The sequence below is a fragment of the Phycodurus eques genome, chromosome 19, assembly GCF_024500275.1.
Source record: "Phycodurus eques isolate BA_2022a chromosome 19, UOR_Pequ_1.1, whole genome shotgun sequence".
NCBI lineage: Eukaryota > Metazoa > Chordata > Actinopteri > Syngnathiformes > Syngnathidae > Phycodurus > Phycodurus eques.
In genome coordinates, this window is record NC_084543.1 from 3,547,140 (window position 1) to 3,571,335 (window position 24,196).

General features: G+C 40.0%; 6 protein-coding genes across 10 annotated transcripts; 3 read left to right on the forward strand and 3 right to left on the reverse strand.

Moving 5' to 3' along the window:
- Nucleotides 1-128: 128 nt before the first annotated feature.
- On the reverse strand, nt 129-2,227 carry c19h8orf33 (chromosome 19 C8orf33 homolog). Its single transcript, XM_061705404.1, has 5 exons — nt 2,162-2,227; nt 1,492-1,802; nt 1,304-1,394; nt 922-1,068; nt 129-839 (listed from the first exon to the last, which is right to left on the reverse strand). Exons 2-5 carry the CDS (start codon nt 1,702-1,704, stop codon nt 634-636), a joined length of 657 nt encoding a protein of 218 aa, XP_061561388.1. The 5' UTR covers nt 1,705-1,802; nt 2,162-2,227; the 3' UTR covers nt 129-633.
- Nucleotides 2,228-2,878: 651 nt separating this feature from the next.
- Nucleotides 2,879-5,076, forward strand: h3f3d (H3 histone, family 3D). 2 transcript variants are annotated; one of them, XM_061706204.1, is made up of 4 exons: nt 2,879-2,981; nt 3,581-3,720; nt 4,426-4,579; nt 4,660-5,076. In XM_061706204.1, the coding sequence occupies exons 2-4, from the start codon at nt 3,593-3,595 to the stop codon at nt 4,786-4,788; spliced, it is 411 nt and encodes a 136-aa protein (XP_061562188.1). In that variant the 5' UTR covers nt 2,879-2,981; nt 3,581-3,592; the 3' UTR covers nt 4,789-5,076. The 2 variants fall into 2 exon arrangements, with proteins under 2 accessions (XP_061562188.1, XP_061562189.1); XM_061706205.1 differs by having other exon boundaries at nt 2,886-2,976.
- On the forward strand, nt 5,034-15,261 carry LOC133417945 (uncharacterized protein C7orf50 homolog). 4 transcript variants are annotated; one of them, XM_061706200.1, is made up of 7 exons: nt 5,034-5,123; nt 6,215-6,411; nt 8,028-8,159; nt 8,404-8,556; nt 13,161-13,354; nt 13,674-13,755; nt 14,404-15,261. In XM_061706200.1, the coding sequence occupies exons 2-7, from the start codon at nt 6,280-6,282 to the stop codon at nt 14,581-14,583; spliced, it is 873 nt and encodes a 290-aa protein (XP_061562184.1). In that variant the 5' UTR covers nt 5,034-5,123; nt 6,215-6,279; the 3' UTR covers nt 14,584-15,261. The 4 variants fall into 4 exon arrangements, with proteins under 4 accessions (XP_061562184.1, XP_061562181.1, XP_061562182.1 ...); XM_061706197.1 differs by lacking the exon at nt 5,034-5,123 and having other exon boundaries at nt 6,145-6,411; XM_061706198.1 differs by lacking the exon at nt 5,034-5,123 and having other exon boundaries at nt 6,145-6,411; nt 8,437-8,556.
- LOC133417947 (uncharacterized) lies at nt 8,161-13,781 on the reverse strand. The gene is made up of 2 exons (XM_061706203.1): nt 11,547-13,781; nt 8,161-10,859 (listed from the first exon to the last, which is right to left on the reverse strand). The coding sequence occupies exon 2, from the start codon at nt 10,460-10,462 to the stop codon at nt 9,821-9,823; it is 642 nt and encodes a 213-aa protein (XP_061562187.1). The 5' UTR covers nt 10,463-10,859; nt 11,547-13,781; the 3' UTR covers nt 8,161-9,820.
- gnptg (N-acetylglucosamine-1-phosphate transferase subunit gamma) lies at nt 14,092-19,342 on the reverse strand. The gene is made up of 11 exons (XM_061706202.1): nt 19,213-19,342; nt 19,050-19,104; nt 18,674-18,741; nt 18,523-18,577; nt 17,714-17,797; nt 17,541-17,634; nt 17,111-17,225; nt 16,547-16,629; nt 16,299-16,427; nt 16,129-16,210; nt 14,092-16,055 (listed from the first exon to the last, which is right to left on the reverse strand). The coding sequence occupies exons 1-11, from the start codon at nt 19,277-19,279 to the stop codon at nt 15,970-15,972; spliced, it is 918 nt and encodes a 305-aa protein (XP_061562186.1). The 5' UTR covers nt 19,280-19,342; the 3' UTR covers nt 14,092-15,969.
- Nucleotides 19,343-19,430: 88 nt separating this feature from the next.
- tsr3 (TSR3 ribosome maturation factor) lies at nt 19,431-23,800 on the forward strand. Its single transcript, XM_061706276.1, has 6 exons — nt 19,431-19,822; nt 20,057-20,273; nt 20,808-21,001; nt 21,079-21,246; nt 22,363-22,417; nt 22,930-23,800. Exons 1-6 carry the CDS (start codon nt 19,702-19,704, stop codon nt 23,075-23,077), a joined length of 903 nt encoding a protein of 300 aa, XP_061562260.1. The 5' UTR covers nt 19,431-19,701; the 3' UTR covers nt 23,078-23,800.
- The last annotated feature ends 396 nt before the right edge of the window (nt 23,801-24,196 follow it).

Sequence of the window (24,196 nt, forward strand, 5' to 3'; positions counted from 1 at the left end):
AACCCGTAAGCATTAATGACAATGACACAACATATTCGGAGAAGCAAGATATTCCTCATTTATGCCCTTAAGAGAATTGTTTGATTAGATCAAAGAATGATTCGTGATGAATGCGGATTATTTGTTGGCCTAAAAACCATCAACTTCTGGCGTTTAAAAATTCTCCATCTTATCTGAAAAAACACAACACAGTGTATTATTTTCAGTTGTTATCATTGGCTAATTTAGCATTTTTGTAAAGAGTGCCTTGTTGTGGCAACACCGGTGGGACAAACTGAAAGTCCCCACAACAGCAGTTCGACACGTTACGTGTAATGTTTGGAAAAATATTTCATTGAGAAAACATTTACTCATCTCTAATATATCACAATTCTCTTCAGAAAATCATTAAAAAGTATGTTTATTATGTTCTGGTTAGGGCAGCATGGTGGTTAGCATGTCTGCCTCACAGTCGAAAGGTCTTGGGTTTGAATCCGTGTGGAGTTTGCGTGTTTTTCCCATGTTTTCTTCAGCTTGTCTATCCACATTTCAAAGGACAAGCTACAAAAAAATGGATGTTCTGGTTACCTTATTTAGCTTCATGACAGGGTCAAAATATTGTATTTGTTACAACATTTTGTCAAGAGTTCAAAATTATAAAAAGTTGAAACGAAACTCCTTTTTTGACGCAGCGAACACAAAGGTAGACGTTTCTGGAAGAGTCTTCAGGTTTGTATCTTGCGCTTCAGTCGGCGTCCGGTTCCCCTCTGAGGCCTGGCTCTGTTTGGCTTCAGCTCTCCGATGGAAAACCGATTTTTTGGGTGACTCTGACTTTACTTTGACCTGAGCGGATGTAAGTTCTGGTGAGAAAAAAAGAGGGAGGGACATAATCACAACAGTGTCTTGTAATGTCACACAAAGATCTTATGATGTGTTGCCCACCACTCTGGATGAGTTTGAACTGCTTGCTCTTCTCTTCCTCCATTTTTTTCCTGTAATCTCCCGCCATGGCCCTCATCGCTTGCCTCTTCTTGACCAGGGGAGCTTTGGAGCTGCGTAGTGTTTTGAGCGCACGACACGCGTCCTCCCCTGCAGGGGAAATAAACACCAAATGTTCACACCTGGTGCCACTGATGGTGTAGCTATGAGTGTGAATGGTTGTCTGTTTCTATATATATATATATATATATATATATATATATATATATATATATATATACTATATGAAGTAAGTATAACAAATGTTTACAGTGATGCAGCTCAAGTTTATACGTATTTTTAGCTCACCTTTAAAATGAAATGCAGAAACATAACCAATACTAACTCTGCTTTGGAGTGGCCTTTTGTGACTTCATTCCCAGTTCCAGTTGCTCAATACACCAGTCCAGTTGCCTTTTAAACTGTTCTTCTGCACTCTGAAGAAAGGAAAAAAAAAAACACAAGTCGCATGAAGTTAACCCATTTAAGTGATTGGTACTTACTATTTGAAAACGTTCAAAAAGCAACACAAACCAGCTCTGTGTTCTCGGCTGCTTGTTGACTCAGTTCAGTTGCACTTTTCTCTGGAGGTACCTCAGGGCTACTGGTTGCTTTTTTCTTTGCAGATTTCTTCTTTTGCTTTGTTTTTGGCTGTGCATGCTGTTCATGTGGCGAACTAACCTCCGGCGCGGTGGAATAACTGTCATCTTGGAGGCGGTGAGCACCTATTGAAGTCTCTGCTGCCATGTTGTCTCCGCATCCGTCAGGGGGTGAGGTTTTGTCCCGTATTTGTAAAGAACGCACCGATGTTCCAGTATTTACTCATGGAGATGAGCCTTGCTAATCTTTGAGGAAAAAATTTTAATTTGAAGATGTTGTCACTCAAGAAGGGCTTGGCAACTCTGACTTCAGTATCGGTTTAATGTAAACACACACATGCATTTATCAACGATCCCTTGTTTAAAACACAAGAATAAGTACATATTCCATGACTGAAATAGAACACAAAAAAACAAATCTCGTTATGTCACTGCCAGTACATGCCGGTAGTGTAAGTGTAATTTACCATTTGCTTATTCATATTGACCGATCAGAAATATGTTTTGGGGCAGATACACAAACAACTTTAAAAGATAATTGACATAAACAGGTTTTCTTTAAAGCAATTATTTGTTGTTTTAGTTTCACGACGTCTAACACTTACCTCGGATGTTACGCCATGCAACGTCCGTGAGGGAACATTTCTCCAACGTAAAGTTGTTCCGCTTGGGTCACGTTTACGTGATAAAAATGTCGGAGTCAACAGTTTAGAGATTTTTTAACATTTACCAAACTCGCTTATAAATGTCTATTTTTTAATTTTTTTTTGTGTATTCGAATAGCATGGATTTAATTTTAGGTGTCAGAAACTACCCGTTAAAAACAATATCGATACAAACAAACACAAAAGTGAGGGAAACGGCATGTACAGTAACCAACAAAAAAAGTACAGTACGCGATGAATTGCTTATTGTCAATTTTCTTGATGTAGTGTTCTTATGCTAGTGGTTGGCTAACCATACAAAAACCAATGTAGGGTGTACATCTAATGGCGGGATACAGGCACTCCACGAACAATCTTCTTAACATTAAAACACATAACGTATTTAAACAAATAATTGGTTTTGTCAATAGGATTTAATAATAAAATGCGATTTTTTAAATTCTATTTTAGGACATGTATCTTATAAACACATAACTTTGCACAAAAAGTAGTATCGTTTTATGTGGACAATAAATAAACGTGAAAAGAAAGATAACGTTTGGCCATAGTCGAAGGGTGGGCTCGACATTTTTTTCATCCAATCATATTTCGACTACCGATGCGTTTGAGCCAATCATCGAGGGTCACAGGCGGGGATTATGACTCTATAAATATCGTTGTTGTAGCGCTGCGTCCCGCACAGAGCAGCACAGCATACAAGCACGGTGGACGGACGTTGGCAGACCAAGTCTCGGTCAGCTTCTTAGAAGATAAACGTAAGGTAACGTTCAGACCATTTTTTTTGTTTCTAATTATGTAATTTTTTTTTTAGTGCCATTGTAATTTAAGACCTGATTTAATTGCCTATTTCGTAAGTTGGTGATCGAAACTAATGAGGTGTGTGTGTTGTCAACAATACGGTGCGCGCCATAGCAACTAGCAAGGAGGCTAAAGCTAACTAATTAAAAAAAAAACACACTTGAAAACTAACCTATACTAATTATCCTTGATTTGAAGGCTAGAAGCTTTGTTTTATAGTTGAAATGACTTAAGAGACCGAAGAATAAATTTTAAAATTTGTTTTAAAATAATAATCACAGGTTGGTACATGGCGCCATTTTGCTCACTTGAAAGAGAGAAACGTGACTATGGCTCGTATCATAATGGTGGCGTTGCATTTTATGAGCTTGACGTGCAACCTTTACACCTAACCCCACATTCACTTTGAATGATCTAAATAGGTTAGTGACTTGTTTAGTCGACGCACGTTTTCGTTGCGTGACCACAGTGGCTTGATTGGCGCCAAGAATTCTCAATCCGAAATCATTGTAATTCAACTTCATGGTTGTATTTTTGTCGGTTTTTTTCTTTCTTTGCTAGTCAAAGTGAATAATGGCTCGTACCAAGCAGACCGCTCGTAAATCCACGGGAGGGAAGGCGCCCAGGAAGCAGCTGGCCACAAAGGCCGCCAGGAAGAGTGCGCCATCTACCGGTGGAGTCAAGAAGCCCCACAGATACAGGTACTAACCTGAGTTTTTTTTTTTAAACAAATGTACAAAGATAATTTAGTCATCAGAATTTTACTCTCACGGCAACATTCGTAGACTAGTATAGGAGGAACCATCAGTGTTTTAAAAACAAATGCAAGAGCAGCCTTTGAGAGGAATTAAAGGAAATTAAAAACAAATGAAAGCAAGAAGAAAAAAAGTGACAGTCTTTCCTGTTAGTCTGTGATAACTATGCAGTGGGAAATGGGGACCAGGAACGGCCAAAGATCAATGAAGAATTGATCATAATAGCTGTAAAAAAATAATAAAAAAATCTTAAGGGATGGGGGGGTCAAAGACTTCAAGTAAGCGGGGAACTGGCTGAGCAGATGGGAATGAAGTTTTCCGTGAAATGCGATAGGATGCTGTATTGTGAATATGCGGGGTCCACTGTAGTCCAATTAAGCTATAACAGTATGTATAAAATTAGTGCAAGAGGAAAGCATATACATAGTGACATTGAATTGCTATGTTCTAGTGTGTGTGCGCGCGCGCACCCTCGCCTATCCAAAACATCACTTTCTTGCACCCCTGCCAAATACAAAAAAAACACAAATTGCAAATGGGGGATTTTGCAAATAGGCAGATCTCTCTCTCTCTTTTTTTTTTTTTTTTTTTAGCCCATTTGTTTAAGAATAGTTTCAGTTTTTTTTTTTGGCACGTCCTCTTCTTTCCTAGGCCTGGCACTGTTGCCCTGCGTGAGATCCGTCGGTACCAGAAGTCCACCGAGCTGCTCATCAGGAAGCTTCCTTTCCAGCGTCTGGTCAGGGAGATTGCTCAGGATTTCAAGACGGACCTGCGATTCCAGAGCGCGGCTATTGGAGCCCTGCAGGTATGCATGCACCTTTTTTTAATTTAGTCCAATTAATCAAAAAAAAACTGTTCAATTGTGTCTCTGTTGTCAACTTTCAGGAGGCCAGCGAGGCTTACTTGGTGGGTCTGTTTGAGGACACCAACCTGTGTGCCATCCACGCCAAGAGGGTGACAATCATGCCCAAGGACATCCAACTGGCCAGGCGAATCAGGGGGGAGCGTGCTTAACTTTTTTTTTTTTTTTTTTTTTTTTTTTATTAGGATGGGTTTTGGGGAGTGGGTTGGGTTAGTAAAACCTGGTTTTGTAAATTGTGAACCATTATCAGAATGTGTAGCTCCCAGTGTCACATTTTTATCTTTTTACTTTCACTCTGTCATTCACTAGTAGTGCTTCATGTTCATATGACAAACTCATTTCTCTCTGCCTTTCTCAGGGCGATTTATCTTCTGACGTTTTGTAATCCTGTGTGCATGCCATGGGATCTCCTCCTGTAAATAAACTTTCCACTACCTCAACTGGTTTTGAGTTTGTGATCCAGGGACATGAAAAGACAACTGCTTAGGTAACATTTGCTTCATCCAGAAAGATCAGACATCACAGCTAATGCTTATACTGTGAGGAAACGTTCTTTTTTTCTTTTTTTAATCATCAAACTGGTGCATGAGTATGTCCTTTGGAGAATGGATGATATGGTTAATCTTGAACAGTTTTAATCAACATAAGTCTATATAATTTAAATGTGGCAAAGCGAAAATAACCATGCAGCAGTGACATCACAATTACATACCAGTCAAGGCAATGAGCTGTAGGATTTGCATACAATGGTGCAGATTAGGGATGGGCAAATTCAAGAATGCAGTGCAGACCATTATTGTGGCTACATTCTTGCAAAACAAAAACTGCCTCTAGGCAGCACTGATCTTGAAACTAAAGAGAATTTTGAAAGATGGAGTCCCAATTTTTATTTTTTTCTGAAGCAATCTGTCATTTTCCATCATTGGCAATATAGTCAAAATGCCCATCCTGACTGCAAAACCAACAAGATGTCCACAATTTAGTGTCAAAATAGTATGTTTGGAACAGCCACTTCAACCTGAGTACAAATCAAGATTTTTCCAAATTGGCTTGAGTTCCAGAATGTTTTTTGTTTTTTTTTTTTTTTGTCAAAAAAAAATGCCTTGTGTGTGACTGACATTGCTTATCTAAAATCTGGTCAAAGACATCTTTAAATTAGAGTAAAACTTTTAAACTTGATTTCAATATCTCTCCACCTTTTTAAAACCAAGGTTTAAAAAAATATCCAATAAGTTCGTACGGGCCGAAATTACTGTGATGTTTCATACGTCACTCCCCCTAAAAACTCGACTTAAATAACACAAATGGAACATTTTACCAGAAGAGCAGTGTGGGCAATCGAATAAGCACTTTAATAATCAATTATTTGTGATTTTAGAGGTGTTAGAAGCGCTCAAATAAAAATTCCACAAAAATGGCTGCCACTTGTCACGTCACTGATAAATATAAAAAAACTATTTACTGTTACATTCCAGACATATTTATTTTTTCTCATTTTCTTCATTGGAGAGCAATCCGGGTAAATGCTGGTAAAGTTCCTTTTCCAGCTGTGCGTCAATGTCCGTCTCTTCTCTCAAGGCGCACCAGACCAGGAAGCCCACAGCGATCACACTGAGGGGCACCACTTTCCACCAGGGGCGTTCATGCTGGCTCCCCAGCGAACGGTCCACCTTCCAAGTCCTGTGGCTGGCCTTGCTGATGGAGAAACGAACGGGCTCATTGTTGACCTCCTCCTGGGCGTCTTCTCCAGGCTTTTCGGGCTTGGCCAGCAGACGGTGGCTCACGGAAAGAGGCCGCGCGCTGCTGAGGAAAAACGTGATTTTATGATTTCGGCGGAATCCTCACATCTCCAAAATTCGTATTTTTCCTACTCATTGCCATGATCAAGCCGACCCCCCAAGTAGACAAAAAGTCTTCAATATTTCACAAAAGCAAAAAAAAAAAAAAAAGTTTTATTTTATAACTGAAATGTCTTCTGTTACAGGCTACGTTTGACTCTAAATTTGGTCAAGTGATTTTATATCTTTAATCCAAAAATCTTCTTGTGCTCTAAATTTTAAGTGTGGAGTCTTTATTATGATAGTATTTATGTCTCTGGTAGGCGTCACAATAGGGTTGGTCTCCTAAGTCTTACCTTTGACCTTTCCTAATGTATGATGCCAGAGGACAAATAGCAGCTTCTGACAGCCTGAAAAAAAATATTATCTTTTACGTGTAATATTAGCCTCCAGTATGAAGTTGTCGTAAAATACATGACATCATCCAGTTGTTTTCAGGATTTCCTCACATATTCTCCAGCACTCACCTCCTGCTCACACAGACGTGACGAAATAACTTCGACGCCGCACGACTGAAGGTTTTGCTTGTCAAACCAGTGCAAACGTGTTCCATTGTAGCATACATTCGGTGCAAATGGTCATTTTAGGACACGCAGGTCGATGAAAGCGGACAGTTTGCGTTGCTTTACAACACAGGTCATGTAATACAGGGTGGTACGACCGAGAATTAATTCCGATGCCTTGCAATGCAGTCATTTAGCAATTGTTCCTACCCATACCTCACACCGTAACAGTTTCGCATTATGGAGTACTTGTTTTTTCAAGTATTTTTTTTTAGCTTTGGTGAAACACAATGTGTTTCGAGATTAGATATTTTTGCCTTTTATTTTATTTTTTTAAACTGGTAAAATGTTAACATAATGCTTTTAAACTGTGTTCACTCCAACTTTTGGAGGGAATTTTTTTTTTTTAATTTTTGCAGTTCTTCGTTCTTATAAATGTGTCATTCATCAGCTAGGACATAAAACAATGTTTATTTGTTTAAAATATATGAGAAAGGCAAACTCGAACCTCCGAGATACGCAGTAAATGAACGCCTCACAATGTTGACCAATCACAAAACCATATTTTCATCCAATCGCGTTTTTTCTTTTGCATAGAACGTCACATCCGGGTTGTGCTGCATGCTAGGCAGCGTGTTTGTCTAAGCGGTACTACAGACTCCTGTAAGTAAAATACCTCTTTTATCGGAATAAATGAACATAGAAATACTTTTATTTAAATCATAATGTATTGTCGTTTGGGTTGTTGTTTTTTGTCAGCACTGTGCCATATGTTTTCTGTAAGAACTGTAACATCCTCCGTTATTCGCTGAAACACAACATTACTTTGCTAGTGTCATCTTGGTGCTAAAGAACTGTTGGAGTGAGTTGAGGAGGATTAGTTGCAGGTTTTAGTCCTACTTCATTGTACTGTCCTGTGAACTTTCTAGCACGTTTGCGTTACTCCTTTAGATTGTTGTCACTCCGTGTAAAATCTTGAGAGATAGAACACATTATATATTTTGTTTATCTCTTGCCATTTAAAAGTACCTTTGTTTGTGTTTCTTGTAGGACTTGGGTCTTCTCATGGCTAAAGACAAATCAAAACAGAAGCCCCCAAAGAGGGAGAAGTTTCCTCCAAGGGACGATGAGGTTTGTGTGGAGCAAACCAAAAAAAGCAAAAGGAAGAGGTTGGAAGTAGAAGTGAGTGGAACAATAAAGTTTTATTGTTGGAAAAGACAATTGCATTGTTTGGGGTCAAGAGAAATTAAGCAAATCCCAGAAGGGCAAAAAAACAAGAAGCAAAACTCGATTTGAATTATGTCATTGTCATTTGCTTTTCTGGTCATTGATTATAATTACAAATCTGATTTTTCTGAAAAAATCTGAAATGTTATTTTAACTCCCTATCACCCCGTCCTACTTACAATCATTATTTTTTTGACAGCACTTACAGGCATTTTTTCCCCCTCTTGCCCAGGAGGCTCCAGTTCAAATTCCAGACATCACCCTTACGGTAGAGGAAGACCAAAACACTAAAGTCAAGGAGCGCAAAAAGAAACAAAAAAAAGGGCAAACAGAGACGACAATGCAAATTGAGGTATGACTCATTTAAAATACATTTGTGTGGCGGTGTGACAATGTGTTGTTTGTTTTTGTGCCACTGTCCGGTCAACATGCAAAGTGTGACACCAATGCTTACAAACAAGGAAAAACAAGTTCAGACAGCCCTGGTCTAAACTCTCAGGACTTCAGCAATGTGGTGAGAAGGAAGTCTTTTCCAGTTTGAAAACAGTCGACTCCCTGACAATTGCTTTAATGCCAAAACACGTCATTATTTGTAAGCTTAAAAATGACCAATTCATAACAATAAGGCTTTTTTTTATTTTTCCAAAGAGAGTACCTTGGAGTTTCCTGAGTTTTGCTACACAGCTGTGCCTTGAGATACAAGTTTAAATTGTTCCGTGACCACGCTTGTAGCTCAAAACATTCGCATCTCAATTTTTTTCCCCGTTTGAAATTAATGAAAATGCCGTTAATTGTTCCAGCGCCCCCCCCCCCCCCCCCCCCCCAAAACACAAAAAACTAAATTTGGGATGTTTTTAATAAGTAAAATGGTGCTCTATAATATTGTACTTGATGAAAAGTTAAAGATACAGTAATGACATGATTAAATAGAAAAAAATGGAAAGTGTTTGCAAATTTTTTTTGGGGGGGGGGGTTTAAATTCAATCGACATTGTGCCACTCCTTCTGATGTGCGCGCCTTGGCCACCTGGGGGCAGTATAATACAGACATGCAGATCAACATGGGGTTGGTCAAACCTCCTCAGTAAGCTGCAGTAATATTAATCGTTCTTTGCAGATGATGAATATATGCCTGTGAAAATTATATCTGTCTACGTTGTTCCACTGTTTGTGTTCAAATATCCATTGCTTAAAGGGTTATAACAACGTAATACCGATGCTATTTGTTAGCCCGTGGATGACGTTTTGCATTATTTGTTAGCATTAAGCTAAATGGACTCATCTAAAGTGAAACTCTGTGGTTGTTTTAAAAACAATTGTAATAAAAAAAACTTCGACTTGGTGGGGCAATGAAAAGATTGAAGCCTCATTTTTGAGGTCGGCCATAATGTTGCTTGTTGTGAAGTGAGTTTAGTTCACTGCTCCCTTCCAGCGCTTGTATCTCAAATGTTTGCTTGGAAGTCAATACGAAAATTCTGCTGAGCGACTGCTCATATCGCGAGTCAGGTCACTCGTATCTTAAGGCGCCATTGTATAAGATTTGAGTCATGGAAGCGCTCCTCTGCATACATTTTGTGCTTGAGAAGAAATCTTCATGGACGAGAGCGATTTGGAGCTCTACGACTCGATGTCCTGCAGGGTGTCTGCGATCTCGATGTGCGGCGTGATGATGTTCCTGTTGGGCTGAGCGTGCGCCGGACGCGGGCAGCGATCGGCCGCCCGCCTGAACAGTCCGACCAGCCTCTCTCGACTGGGCCGATGAGCGAACGGCACCAGCGCCAGGCAGGCGCAGCTCCCCGCGAAGAAGATCAGCTCGGCCACGCTCACGAACGCCCGCTGCCGGTGGCTCAGCTCGCCCCGCGCCTGCGACCGCGCTGCCCTCACCAGAGCCGCCGCGTAGAAGAGGTGGCAGAACAGCAGCGTCGCGCTCACCGCCAGGAACACCGGAGTCTGCTCGGAACCCGAGAGAAACCTCCCGTTTGATTGTCTCTGTTGCACGCAGCCGCATGTCAGAAGTGCCAGTTGGAGAATGTAAGGGATCAGAAAAGCCAAGCACAGCTTTGCGACGGCGTACGGAACTCCAGCGTGGACCGGATCCATAAAACAGTCCGTCTCCTGGCGAAGACCGTCGCTCGGTCCTCGGACGACAGCTAGAAGCAGAGAGATGCAAACGGACGTCAGGACCACCAGAGCCGCACAGATGCCAGGCCTCCTCAGAAATCCGTTGGACGGCGGGTCGAGGGCGAGACCGTAAGCCATCAGCGCTAAAACCAACAGGCCGCAGAGAGACGCCGTATTGATGGCGAAGGAGAGCGCGGCGCAGCCCAACGCCGCCGTCCTCAAGCTGTCAGGACGGTGCACCACGTTGTAGAGGGAGAAGAGCAGCAGCAGCAGCAGCTGGAGGCCGCAGAAGGCCCAGAGCAACCGGTCCAGCCAGGTCACGCGGCGCCGCGCTCTCCAGGTGTCAACGAAGCCGTAGAGCAGGAAGCAGCCGGCCACGAAGGCCCGTGGCAGCCAGGACGGCGTACGCGCGGTTGGCCGCGGAGATCAGGTCGGCGGCCGCGATCAGCTCCAGCGCGGCCGTCTGCGACGGCGTGGAGGCGTTGACCGCCGCGGCCGAGCTGTTTGGCAGCGTTTGCGTGGCGTGCTCGCCGGACTGGAAAAGAAAAGTACGTCAAGTACGGCTCCCCGTGTAACACCATCATGACTCGACAAAATAATACAACACAACAATTAGATGCAGTGGCCTAGTAGTACGTGTTCAGCAAAAACGAGTCAGGTTTTATTCCTACAAGTTTGTCTTTATAAAATTAATCGTACGCAGCGGCGCTTGCGAGCTCAAGTAACGGGACCGATTTGTTTGGTAAATTGTTACGACCAGGGAAGATGCTTTTCGGGGTTGTCGGCATAGCTAGCAAGCTAACTGCACACTGCACTGAAAAAACATTTAATCTACTTCACTTCAACATGGTAAACTGCCATATTTTCTTTTTAAGTTTCCGTTCTCCTCCTCGAAAATGACGTCAGTTTACCACATTTTAATCATTTGCAACCAATGTACATATTCAAATTAAATAAATCCCAAGGGTTTGTTTGTTTTTTGTTGTCTTGTGCCAGCCTAGAAACCCACAAGCAAAGGATATTCTATCCAATTCACAGTAAAAATTCTTTTTTTCTTTTTTAAACTTTTAAAGGCATACAGGAGTTGAATCAGCACCTCAACTTTTTTTGCAAACAAGCATCTGCACTTCTACTCAACCAAAGCATGTGACTACGTTTGCCACCTCTTTCGGTCAAGAGGAACTTAACTGTCTGCTCAGCTGCAACACATGTTTCCACTTACCATTTTTATTTTTTTTGTACGTTTGTGTAGTTGTCGTCACTCACTCGTCTCCCGTTTTTTTTTTTATCTCCCGACTCGACGGCTGCCGCTTGAGTCCGAGCCAAGCGGGCTGACAAAAGAGACGAAGATGCTCGTCGCGGGGACGCAAGCGCTCACGAGGAAAGATGGTTACACTTCTGCGAGCGGCATCCCGCCAGCATACTTTCTGAGTGACTTTGTGGCCATGTGATCAGAAAATTTTCCACCCCTCTTTTTCTTTTTTTTCTTCCCCTCTCTCTTTTCTCACCTTCTCCGCTTCACCTTGCAGACTGAGGACCGTTAAATCCGAAAACATACTTGCTCCCTTGTTTCACCTCCCCTGAGGATCGAATTTTGTTTTTGAAGCGGGCTGTAGTGGTTTCTTTTTGTTATTATTATCCCCCCCCCCCACACACACACACACACACCAGTATTAGTTGCTCTTTGTTTTTATTCATGAAATTTGAAAAATTGGATTCAACTGACAAAAAAATAGAATAAAATTTGTAATCCAGCACAATGATGTTGCGCATTGCATAAAGTATAGACCGCACACTAAAAATGTCTACGGTGTTGCAAATACAGGAAACGCCCTGTCAACCTGCAAAGCAACAGGAAGTGTTTTTTTTTTTTTTTTGGTTTGTTTTTAAAGCTTTGCTTCTACTTGGTTTTACAAATTGCACTCGGAAGAATTTCAACTCGGGAAACTGGCTGCATGCAGAATAACGGCAGGAAAATATACGATTTCTTATTCAAAGACAGATGCGATTGTTTACTGATCTTTTTTTTTTTTTTTTTTTACATGCGCTAACGTTTAGAAGTTTAGGGTCTATAATAGCAGGAAGTATGAGACCAAGATAAATCATTTCCCACCATTAATCTGACATATAATTTGTTCAACTCAATAGAGTTTTATCATTTCAAGAGCGGAAGTTGACAAACATGAGATAATTTGGATGCAAAAGTAAAACCACCTTCTTCTACAGTGATATTGAAAAATAGACCAAGATCGCTCATTTAAAACCTTTTTCCACCATTTATGTAACCTAACGTTTAACATTTTAATCATGTAAAGCACATTGAGTTACCTTGTGTATGAAATGCGCTATATAAATACATTTGCTTTGCTAACACATTTCCCCACATGCGTTGGGGAGATTTTTTTTTTTTTTATGGTGTCATGAAAGTTGATTCTAAACAGATACCAGTTTTGAGGATGTGCACACTTTTTCAACCACATTTCTGTTGTTTTATTTTTAGCTTCCCCTCTTGAAAAGATAAACTCAAAACATTTGAAAAGGTCACATTAATGGTGGAAAAGAGTTTTAAAATGATTTATCTTGGTCTCATTCTTTATAAGACTAAAACCTGGCATTTGAGCAGAGGGGTGTGTAGACTTTTTATGTCCACTGTATGACGCTCTGGAAAGATCCGTTTCTCTCTTTTTTTTTTTTTTTTTTACAGAGCTGTGTAGTAGTCTTTTCATGGAATTGTGTGGGTAACCCCAAACATTTGGACGGCAGTGTAAATACTTCAAAACATGATCTCTATTGGTTAGAACTGTCTTGAACGTTTTGTTTTGCTTTGGCGCGATAGATTTCAGATCCAGCCGACGCTCCCGAGGGAGAGGAGGACTTGAGCCCGGAGGAGAGGCGGGTCCTGGAGAGAAAGATGAAAAAGATCTGGAAAAAAGAGGAGAAGAGGAGGCTGAAAGCAGAGGGGATTAGCTCTCCAAAAAACGAAGAGTCTGGGCCCACCGCGTCCCAGCAGGCCCTGGATTACCTCAACTGGTAAGAGACTGGTTTGAGTTCGACGATAAGTCTTCTTTTCGACACAGAAAAACACAAAAAAGGTGCTGCTTCGAGCCCAATGTACTGGAAACTCTTGTGTGCTTATCAATCATATCTGAGCTTTTATTAGGACCAAAACTAAAGTAGGGACTAATCGGTTTATTATGTTTGCTTTATTAGAGCACCAATACCCAAATGTAGGTATGCCTTTTTTAAATTATTTTTTTAATAACGGATACTACATAATTTATAGTAAATGATTTTGTTGGCACCCCAGTATGAGAAGCACCCCGCTCCAAATCCTTTGTTGTCTTCGCAGCTGGGCTCACAATCGTGCCGGCTGGAAGTTTCAGAAGACACGGCAGACGTGGTTACTGCAGAACATGTTTGATTCTGAACAGGTACAGTAAATGCATCACACGTGTCATCATCTGTTTACGGAAAAAGCTTTACACCCTAATATTCTCATTTGATTGGGACGTTTTTGACACTTTTTGCACAAAAAAAAAAGAGAAACGTGTATTAAACGCTGTATGTCCTGAAAATCCAGGGGGAAAATGTGTTTAAGATTTACTCTTCTGATTAAAAATATGCTAATCTAAAAAAAAATTATATACACCGCTACAACTGTTTCAAAGTTTTGTGTCACATAGAAATGTCTTTATTTTTAAAGTAAATGTTTTTATTTTAACAACATTAACATTGTCCAAGTTATAATTCTAATTATCTTTGTTGGGGGAAAAAAAAAAAAATCTTAAAAATAAAAAAAATTCTATGTGACACACAGAGAATATTAAAAAATATATAGCTTTACAGATTATAGGTCGTATTAATGGTGGAGAAAGGTTTGAAATGATTTATATTGGTCTCATTTTATAGCACAAAAATGTTACATTTGGGGTGTGTAGACTTTTGATATCCACTGTCTGTACGCATGTATGTCAGATTGCACTTTTTTGATGGATAATCAACGGTAACCGTAAAGGGAAAAAGCAAATTTCAATTTCGTTTTTAAATTCTTCCTCCTCCCCTCCTTCTCGTTCAATCAGATTCAAGATGAGAAGTTCTCGGCGCTGCTGCAGTACCTGGAGGGGCTCCGAGGGGGGTCGAGAGACACCACAGTACAGAAGGCCCTCGTCCTGGTCCAAGAATCGGGGCGAGCGCCTGAGGATGGAGACGTCCAGAAGAGGGCACGCAGAGCCAGAGAAGTCATCCAGATGCTTTCCTAATGACAACACTCAGACCACACTGATCTCGTAACAAAGTTAATGACAATTAGGATTCCGATTTCACATTGTATGTGTTAAATTGAGCATACTGTATGGTTACATTTATACTGTCTTATTTGAGGCCTGGAAATCTGACTGATGATGTCATTGGTCACCTTGTCGATACTTAATACTTGTTATTAAGAGTCATCTAAAAAGGGAAGAAGGGTTGCAAAATTAAGGGAGTTGGAAACTTTGCATGGGAATTAACGGGCAAAGACGAGGAATTTCCTCCTCTTTTGTTCGACAAAGTTCCTCCATGCACTCTTTTCAAACTTTCTTGCACACATTTTCAAACGGGAATCACAACACTTTATGCTCACACTTGATCACAGCGTAACGGAATTGACCTACTTTACACCCTTTTCAACCTTAATAAGGAGACCAAGATGTCTAGATGTACATAAGGGTGACTGCTAAGACTTTTCAAAACAGTGACGGTATTTTACTACATTTTGTAAACTATTAAGACTACTTTTTAAGAGAAAGTTTTCCGCTTTTTGGGGGGAACTAACACTGACACCAGAAATGTTCTTGTGATAGTCATATGTAAAGCGTAGACGACGTTTTTCTGAATTGTCTTTCCAAAACTCAATATGCAGTGTTCATTAATAAATAAGAGCTTATTAGATTTTTAAATATTTGTCATTATTCCCAGCAGTTTTTCAACACGCTATGTCTCACACATTTCTCAGCCAATTCAATCTACTGCAACTTCTAAATATTCACAAAATTCAGGAGCTCTCGGGAAGCATTTTTAAAATAAATCCTATTGAAATGAAAATGAAATATTACAAATTTAACTAATCCTTCCACATTTCTCAACCAGACTTCACATTCACAAAATTCCAGTTTTGTTGGAAGCATTTTTCCCCACATTTCCATTGAAATTAAAAATACATTTTATAAATTTATCAATCCACATTCCAATCCAAATCATTCCAACTTTAAAAGTGTTAACAAAATTCAGGACATCTTGGAAAGTATTTTTCTACATACTTTTCCCTTATTTCAATTTTTAAAAAAAATAATATTTTTATTGAAATGAAACCAATTTACCTAATTTCTCCTCCCACATTTCTCAACCAATTCAAAACATTTCAACTTCAAATTGTTCATTCACAACAGTGTCACATTCTCATAACAAAATTTCCAATTTAATGGACACATTTTAAAAATGTACTTATTTAAATTTTGTTTTTTCCAGTCTCACAATCCAGTTCATTGTTAGCTCCTCAGAAACTGCTTTCTCCAATTTAAACCAAGTTCCCCCTCGTTTTACTTCCATGCCTGCTGTCCAAGATGGAATGAGATCCAGAAAAATTCCGTTTCTTTTGCTGCGTCTTTTCAGTGCGGATCGGTGAGGTCAAAAAGGCCGACGTCTCCGCGTAAATGCCGTGCCGCGGTCGTCGTCCTGCCACCTTGTGTCTCATCTGTGACGCGGAGCAAAACGTATGAAACGCAAATGTACATTTGTAGCCTACGCACAGACGTTTACACGTTTACCTGATTTTGTATCAAAAGGAATATTGTGATGAGTGAGCAGAGCTCGCAGTCTCTGGATCTCTTCTTGTTGTTTTTGAAAGTCCTGGGAAAGATAAAGACAGATGTTCTCGTAACTGCTGAGCAATAGCAACGTAGCATTTTCTATCGTGGAATAAATCTACAGTACATACCTCATTACATTTCTGTAACGAGTTGTGCGTTTCTGTTTCAGCTGCAACTTGGGGCAGCTTCGCGTTCACGTTTTGACTCTTCAGGAAGCCGGCATCCTCAAATACATCCCTTAGGAGATTGTCATATCCCTGCAAGAACATAGGCAGCATTCGGCTTTGTATATAGAAAGGAACATTTTACTTTAGTAGCTTTCCTCTGCGATGTTTTTTTTTAAAATTTTTTATTATTATTATTAAGGTTAACATACCTGCTCAGTGATAAGACCTTCATAGCGAGCCTGCTCCGCTTCATCCCAGTCCTTTTGCAGCTTCTCATTCAGGGTCGGGTACACTGGAAAACAGCATGCAAAGTCGACTTATTACTACTAATAAGTATAGTGACCACAACGACGAGCTACGGCTGGGCGATATGGCCTTCAATTGCCTTCACAAAAATCTGATTTGAAACGCTTTTGAGGGGGGGGGGCACTGGAGCCTTAGGCAAAGTGGCATGAATTATGCACAGTTCCAATTCGCGATCAGTGTTAGCACAAAACCTTTAGGGTTCTGCAGGAAAGCAAATAATAATAATAATAAATGTCAGGAAAAGCCAATTAGCGTCCACTGACAAACTAGGGCTGACCAATATGGCCTTTGATTAGTTTGACAAAAATCTGATTAATAGCACCCCTGCCCCACACACACACTTTTTTTTGGTAAGTAAAATCATATCACAATGACATTATTGAAAACAAGTGTTGATTTCATCCTGACAAATACACTTGAATAATTCGATAAAGGCGCCCCGTCTTATGACAAACTTGTCGTCTTACCTAAAAGAGAATGCGGGTGGCAAACAAGCGGCGTCTCAAATGTTAGTGAGTACACACAAGTGCTCGGCTCGGAGACTTGAGCAAGCTTGCTTTGGGCGCTGCAGGTGAAAATCACCTGCAGAAAAAAAAGCAAACTTGTTCGGGATATTGGGCTTTTGGGTGAAATTTCAAGATCAACCGTAAATTCACTATGACCTTTACAGGTAAACTTAATTGGGCCTTATGTCATTTGGAGTTCTTAAACTTTGAACAGCTGTACATGTCCATTCAAAGGTTTACACAAAGTCCCATTAAGTTCACCTCTAAAGGATCTCGAGCACTTTAGGTTCATTCTGAAATTTCACCCTCAAGCCTAGTATCCCTCACTTTTTTTTTGTGACTTGTGTATATTACTGCTTTATGAGTTTGGCGCGCAATAAACTGCACTCACCTTCGCTTCTCTGTTTCTGGTGCCGCAAGTGTCGCCGTCTCTCATCCACATGCCTGTAAACGTGTTGTTTGCTATTTCCCACTCATGCCAGATCCTGGAAGGAACACGCATGGCGTTTTTTTTTCCCGAACATTGCTTCCGAACATCCACACTGGTAGCTGGAGGCATCTTACCCCAGGATCCCGCTGTAAGCGTTCCATCGGAATGACTGTTCGTGTTGGGTGACGTTGTGAAATGGACAGAACTCGTACCTATACCTGAAAAAGTATATGTGGTCGCGACAATAGACAGTCTGCTTAAACTAATACCACACAAACAATTACAGTGCAATGGTGCCTTACTATATGAGTGACCCAACTTATGTATTTTTGGAGATACGAGCCGTCGGTCGGCCAATTTCCTTGCTCTGAGTTGCGAGCAAAAAAATCGAGATACAAGCACCAGGTGGTGGGAGTGAAATGCTTCTTTGTCTGTATTATATTGCCCCCAAGTGACCAAGGTGTGCACAACAGAAGGAGCAGCACAATGTCCATTAAATTGAAGCAAAAATTTGGCAGAAACTTAGTTCTTCACATTCTATTGAATTCTGTCATTACTTATATATTTGTATATAGTACAATATTAGAGAGTGTTATTTTTTTCTTATTTAAAAAAACACATTACAAAAATGTGTTGTATGTTTTTTTTTAGGACCTACAACAACTTAATGGCATTTCTATTAATTTCAATGGGGAAAGATGAATGAATTAATCTCGTATCTCAAGGCACCGCAGTGTATGTTTTCACGTTTTTTGGACATACCATGTAAACATTCACAGTGCAGAGTGAAAAAACGTTATGAACCCCGAGACTAGTAACTTATCCAAAAGTGAATCGGAGTCAGCCAACCTAGAATCCAATCAATGTGACAAGATTGGAGGTGTTGGCAAAACTGTGTGTGGCATTAGTATAAGAAAGTGTTTGTTTTCTGAATAATACTTACACTGACTCTGTAAGACTGAAACACCTTCCAGCCAGATGAGAAAGGTGTACAGGTCCTTGTGGAGAGAAGATGTTCAACAGCAACAAAAATGTGACTTTTTTTCCAAGATGGAATCAATTATTATTGTTTTACAAAATTACATTCAAGTTACCGGACACTGGTGATGGAAGCACTTTAGCCTGCAGTCTGCTTCCCTGAGCCAGAAAATTGTTGTTCACCCTTAAGATAGAAACATTAAAAATTAGCTCACCTGTGACCCTAATGAGGATAAGAGGCACAGAAAATGGACTGATGGATGTTCATCTTTTTTGTGGCAACGCTTGTCTCGCCAGCCTTTTTTTTTTTTTTTAAACTAAACAAGTCCCAGATTTCACACTAAATTTGTGAGTAAATTGAGACGAGATCATCATTACAGTGCGCATATGTTTGGTGGGAATTTTTCTAGATCGAGGATGGGAAAGTGTCTGAATGATGCGAGAGCAGTGGGAAAACATTTGCATCTTTATAATTCTTGAAACTTGACGAACCCAAATGTATTTGGCGCCTCGACTATCTTCATTTTACCGGCGATCCCGTGGGTTACTGTGGAAAAGTCAGTCACAAGACAGACGTTAATAATCACAACGGCTGAATGGGGCTCATCTCGGTAGATATCAAAGCGGGACGCAAATGAAACACGCAAGCACTTACCGAGAAGGGACATACAAACGGTGAAGACGAGTAATAAGTGACATATCACACTAAACAAACAGTACATGTTTGATTGTAGTGGTTAAAATGTGTTTACGTCTGATAAAATCCAAATGGTCTTCCGGGTAAGAGTCACGTGATAGAAATAGCTCTGTTGCGCATGCGCTGTGCACTTTAGCGGAAGCACGTCGCTTTTTTTTTTTTTTTTTTTTAATCACAGGAGTGAAAGAAACAACTAAATTGTTGTTTGGATAGTTTTTAAAAAGCCTAAGGGATCAGTTTTTTTACCGTGACAAACGCTGCAAATTGCAAAAGCGTTTAATCTGGGTTTAATGTTCACGTGTTGCTAATGTTTTTTCATAAATGCTAATGCTAGCGGTTGCGACCTATCAGCAAGCTGTTGTTTTTACAGACTTAGCCTTTTCGCCATAATAGTAATTGTTTAGAGTATATATTATACGAGGGCAGGATATACTTTTGCTGTGCAAAATGGGACGGAAGAAACAGGGCAAGGTTGTGCGTCCTGACAACAAGGGAAAAGACAAACGACACAAAGTGAAGGGGAAAACATTAGCGGCTTTTACAGAAGAAATGCACTCTGCATTCGAAGGTAAAGCTGCATTACAAACAGTTCTATCCATACTTAATGCGCATTACATTTTTTTCGCCCAAACTTGATTCTACCTTTTAGTTGTTGTTGCAAATGTAAGTTTAGAAGCTGAACTAACCATGTCTGTCACTTTGTGCCAGATTAGGTTGATTGAGTGTAATGGAAACCCTCGACCAAAGGTTTGGATCATGAGGATTAAAATAATCTTACAGTATATTGTGTTTTCTGTGGCAGCAAGTCTTCACAGAGAGGAGGAGGAGGGAGCCGGGAGCCCCCAAGTGAAGCTCCCTTGTCCACTAGCCATGTGGGAGCTGCGCCATTGTGACCCCAAACGTTGCACAGGCCGAAAGCTGGTCCGCAAGGGCTTTGTACGCAACCTGCGCCTCAATCAGAGGTTTAACGGACTCATTTTGAGTCCCATGGGCACAAAGTATGTCACACCAGCAGACAGGTATGGCATTCTTTTTTCTTCCCCCCCATTGTCGTACAACGACACTTGTACTTTATCTGCTTTAGAATTGACATCAAACAACAATGGAACTGCAGTGACACGACATGGGACTTGTCTTAATTATATCCCCACTGTCATGACGCAGTTATAGAACCCATCAATACTATACAAAAACGCTATAAAACAGCACGCAACTGTACCACATATACCGTCTGAAGCAGTTGAGAAACAATTATGTATCTAATCACATGACAAAACATAAAATGTTTAAATAAAATGCCTCACGCTCACCAGAGATGGTGATTATTAAATGTATTAATGTGTGAGCACATTTAAACATGTTGGGTCACCTGTAAAGGTGATGGTACATTTTAGGTTCATCCTGAAATTTCACCTGAGAGCCCAATATGCCAAACGTTTTGCGAGTAATCTATATTTACTGTAATTATGACTACACAATACAAGGTCTGTTTTATGTGCAACGTCTTTGCTTTGAAATGTAAACCGAATCTAATGTGTCTTTTTAATTCACAGGGAGATTGTGACCCGGAATGGAGTGGCAGTGATCGATTGCTCCTGGGCCAAACTGGAGGAGACGCCGTTCGATAAAATGGTCGGAAGTCATCCGCGGCTGCTGCCGTACCTCGTAGCGGCAAATCCGGTCAACTACGGGAAGCCTTGCAAATTATCTTGTGTTGAGGCTTTTGCTGCAACTTTTTGTATTGTGGGTAAGGCCTGCGCACAAGCCGTGTTGTTGCATTTTCAGAGTTACTCAAAATAGACATCCTGTATTTAATATTACCAGGTTTTGAGGAGCTGGCTGTGCTATTGTTGAAGAAATTCAAGTGGGGGACTGTGTTCCTGGATCTGAATAAAGAGCTGCTGAAGCGCTATGCTGCCTGCCGGTCGGAGGAGGAGCTGCTCACTGTAGAGAGAGACTTTCTCACCGCTAAACCAGAGGACGAAGAAATTGGTAAAAATGTGGGAGATACTATTTGCAATGTGGGCTTCATTTGTGCAAAAATTGGCTTATTTTTTGTCATTTATCTGCTTTTGAAGTAAAGATGTATGCAGGTTGAATTTTCAAGTTCTAAGTGACTCGACTTGCTGTTTTGTTTTTTGAGATACGAGCAGCTTTCAGCAGATTGTTTGCTTTAATTTAAAATTGAGATGCAAGCGCTAGATGGTGGCAGTGATCTCAACAAGCAGCAGTTTAGCAGACAGTGAACAATTCCTCAAAAAAAGAGGTTCAAGCTTTTTATTCCCACTCCGGTTGTTTAACGTCTAACTAGACATAAAAAAAAAAAAAAAAAAACTGAACACTGAATATTGAAAACCACCACAAAACTTTGCCGTAGGAAAGTTAGCTAGTTTGACGCGAACCCTCAATGCAAAACACCACAGATGGGCTAACAAAACTAGCATCGATATTGCTGCGCTTGTAACCCTTTAGGCTGCAGATATTTGACAAAATGGTGAAGCAACCCATGTAGGCATAAATAGACAGTCAATATAATACTCACAGGCATATATTCCTTATCTGCTGCTGCCCAAAAAAAGACTATTACTGCAGTTTACTCAGGCAGTTGTGAAACGCCTTGTCTGGATTATCCTGCCTTCTCGTGGCCAAGGCGTCCATACCAGAAGAATTACAGATAACAATCTTTGTTTCCGGTAACCATCCATCCATCCGTTTTCTGAGCCGCTTCTCCTCACAAGGGTCGCTCGCGGGAGTGCTGGAGCCTATCCCAGCTATCAACTGGCAGGAGGTTGGGGTACGCCCTGAACTGGTTGCCAGCCAATCGCAGGTTTCTGGTAACATTTTAACATTTTTAAACGGTCACAATTCAAAAGACCCCCGTGGTAAATGCAACAAAAACATTTCTGATGCCTGACAAACAAAGGAGAGTGATGAGGAATGAGTCATTTTCATGCAATTCATCAAAGAAACACAACAAACATGACATTGATTATTATTTCAACTCTTCACACAAGCATTTGAGCTGAACAGTTATTAAAAAAGAATGATCACATCTATACTTTTGTTATTGTTGTGAACCTTATTTTTCATGAAAGCTCTTGTTCACAGATCCCTTCGACGTCAACTCGGGAGTAGAATGCATGAATCTCAACAGACGTCACTGGTGAGCATCTTGTATTTCATTTGAGGACGTATTTTAATTATATTTGCCTTGACAAATGCTGTCATTAGAGTCAAGTACTGTCATCCCATTTTAAAATGATTGCATCCTCTTATGAATGAACATGATCCTCTCGTCCAGTGTTTCCTAACCTTTACTAAACCAAGGCACATATGTTGCATTAGAAAAATCTCACGGCAGTATCTGAATCGGTGACAACAAAAAAAATGTCACCAAAAGTATGAATACAGTGGATAATGATAAGATATGCAGGTTAATTTTACCTTCTACCGTGTAGCGGAAGATCATTTAATTATTCTGCCCTTCACTATACATTGCTGGCATAGATAGATGAATAAAGTACATTATTTGTAATGAATAAAGAATATTTTTTAGACAAATGAAGGGAAATTGGATAATTTCCCCAACATTGGTGGTTAGGTATCACTGCCCTGGTTTATGGGATACAGTAACAATTTTGCGTTCTTTTTAATTTCATTGTTATTTCTATTCAGGGAACCTGATGAGGAGGATTCGAGCGAAGACACTGACACATCAGAGGATGATAATCATGATGATGAAGCAGATGATGAAAAAAACAACAATGAGTCAGAAAATGTTTCACACGAAGACCAAGTTGGAGCAGCAGAGTCATCGCAATAAATCTTAGAATTGATTAATGGAAGGAGTGACGACCCAATATAAATTGTTGAATATGATAAAAGTACATTTTGGTTAATTTGTACGTCCTTCATGAAATATTTTAAACTGTTTTTAGTGGTGGGAAGTAATGAAGCAAAAATACTTCATTACTGTATTTAAGTAGATATTTTTAGATTTTGGGCCTTGTGTATTTATTTTTCGGACGACTTACTTTCTTTTACTCCCGACATTTAATAAGATATCTGTAATTTCTACTCCTTACTTTGTCAAAATAGACTCGCACCTGCATGGATGGCGACACAAAGTAAAACAGACAGCGTCTGTCTAATCTGTGGTAATATGTACCGGGTATGTTATCAGTTATCATAAGATTATTTAGATTTTTTTTTTTTGTTAGCGTGAGTTGCTGTGGTGACCTCTAATGGGACGAAGGGGAAAAAAATCGTGCCAACAACAATACAGTTGACCCTCGCATATTCACGGTTAGGCATTTGAAAATATTTTTTAGGGGGGCAACTTATCTCCGTTATTTGTGGGATCTCACGTTGATACGCAGGTTTTTTTGTTTTGTTTTTCTGAAGCGGAATTACGAGAGAGCATCAATTATTCGCGAATTTTCGAGGAACCCGACCGCGAATAGAATTTTGTCAGCAGAAAATCCTGCGCCAACGCTAGCTAGCTCTCATTTTTAATAGACAAAAAAAATAATTATTTTTTTTGATACGCAGGTTTTTTTTTTTTTTTAAAATATTTTTAATTTTTTTTGCTGAGTTAGCAAAGGAGTATTGTTTATAATTCTAAGTAAATGTAAATATATATATATATATATATATATATATATATATATATATATATATTTACATTTACCATAGTCGTTTTTCGCAAATTATACAGACCAAGTACAAAGTGTGAGTATTTTGGCAGCCTCTGGTGTTTTGGGGCATTTGTACAATTCAATGTGGGGTGAAAACTATTTTCCCACCGCTTCACCTGAGTGTTTTTAATCGAAAACGCAGTCAGTAAACGCAGCATCTTGCTACAATTACCTGGCAGAGTCATTAAAAAGACATAAGTAAGTATGCAGTGTGCTCATTTGTTGTTTTTATGTTTGTTATTTTT

Excerpts from the sequence above, each read along its gene's own strand:
- c19h8orf33 (XM_061705404.1), bottom strand. The coding sequence starts at position 1,704 with ATGGCAGCAGAGACTTCAATAGGTGCTCACCGCCTCCAAGATGACAGT. Across the intron at positions 1,395-1,491 it reads CAGCCGAGAACACAGAGCTG|AGTGCAGAAGAACAGTTTAA; the intron begins GTTTGTGTTGCT and ends TCCTTTCTTCAG. Across the intron at positions 840-921 it reads GTTCAAACTCATCCAGAGTG|AACTTACATCCGCTCAGGTC; the intron begins GTGGGCAACACA and ends TTTTCTCACCAG.
- tsr3 (XM_061706276.1), top strand. The coding sequence starts at position 19,702 with ATGGGACGGAAGAAACAGGGCAAGGTTGTGCGTCCTGACAACAAGGGA. Across the intron at positions 20,274-20,807 it reads TATGTCACACCAGCAGACAG|GGAGATTGTGACCCGGAATG; the intron begins GTATGGCATTCT and ends TTTAATTCACAG. Across the intron at positions 21,247-22,362 it reads ACCAGAGGACGAAGAAATTG|ATCCCTTCGACGTCAACTCG; the intron begins GTAAAAATGTGG and ends TCTTGTTCACAG.
- LOC133417945 (XM_061706197.1), top strand. The coding sequence starts at position 6,160 with ATGCTGGTAAAGTTCCTTTTCCAGCTGTGCGTCAATGTCCGTCTCTTC. Across the intron at positions 6,412-8,027 it reads TCGGGCTTGGCCAGCAGACG|GACTTGGGTCTTCTCATGGC; the intron begins GTGGCTCACGGA and ends TGTTTCTTGTAG. Across the intron at positions 13,355-13,673 it reads GCCCTGGATTACCTCAACTG|CTGGGCTCACAATCGTGCCG; the intron begins GTAAGAGACTGG and ends TTGTCTTCGCAG.
- gnptg (XM_061706202.1), bottom strand. The coding sequence starts at position 19,279 with ATGTACTGTTTGTTTAGTGTGATATGTCACTTATTACTCGTCTTCACC. Across the intron at positions 18,742-19,049 it reads GAGGCGCCAAATACATTTGG|GGTGAACAACAATTTTCTGG; the intron begins GTTCGTCAAGTT and ends TTCTATCTTAAG. Across the intron at positions 18,578-18,673 it reads GCTTCCATCACCAGTGTCCG|GACCTGTACACCTTTCTCAT; the intron begins GTAACTTGAATG and ends TCTCTCCACAAG.
- h3f3d (XM_061706204.1), top strand. The coding sequence starts at position 3,593 with ATGGCTCGTACCAAGCAGACCGCTCGTAAATCCACGGGAGGGAAGGCG. Across the intron at positions 3,721-4,425 it reads AAGAAGCCCCACAGATACAG|GCCTGGCACTGTTGCCCTGC; the intron begins GTACTAACCTGA and ends CTTCTTTCCTAG. Across the intron at positions 4,580-4,659 it reads CGGCTATTGGAGCCCTGCAG|GAGGCCAGCGAGGCTTACTT; the intron begins GTATGCATGCAC and ends GTCAACTTTCAG.
- LOC133417947 (XM_061706203.1), bottom strand. The coding sequence starts at position 10,462 with ATGGCTTACGGTCTCGCCCTCGACCCGCCGTCCAACGGATTTCTGAGG.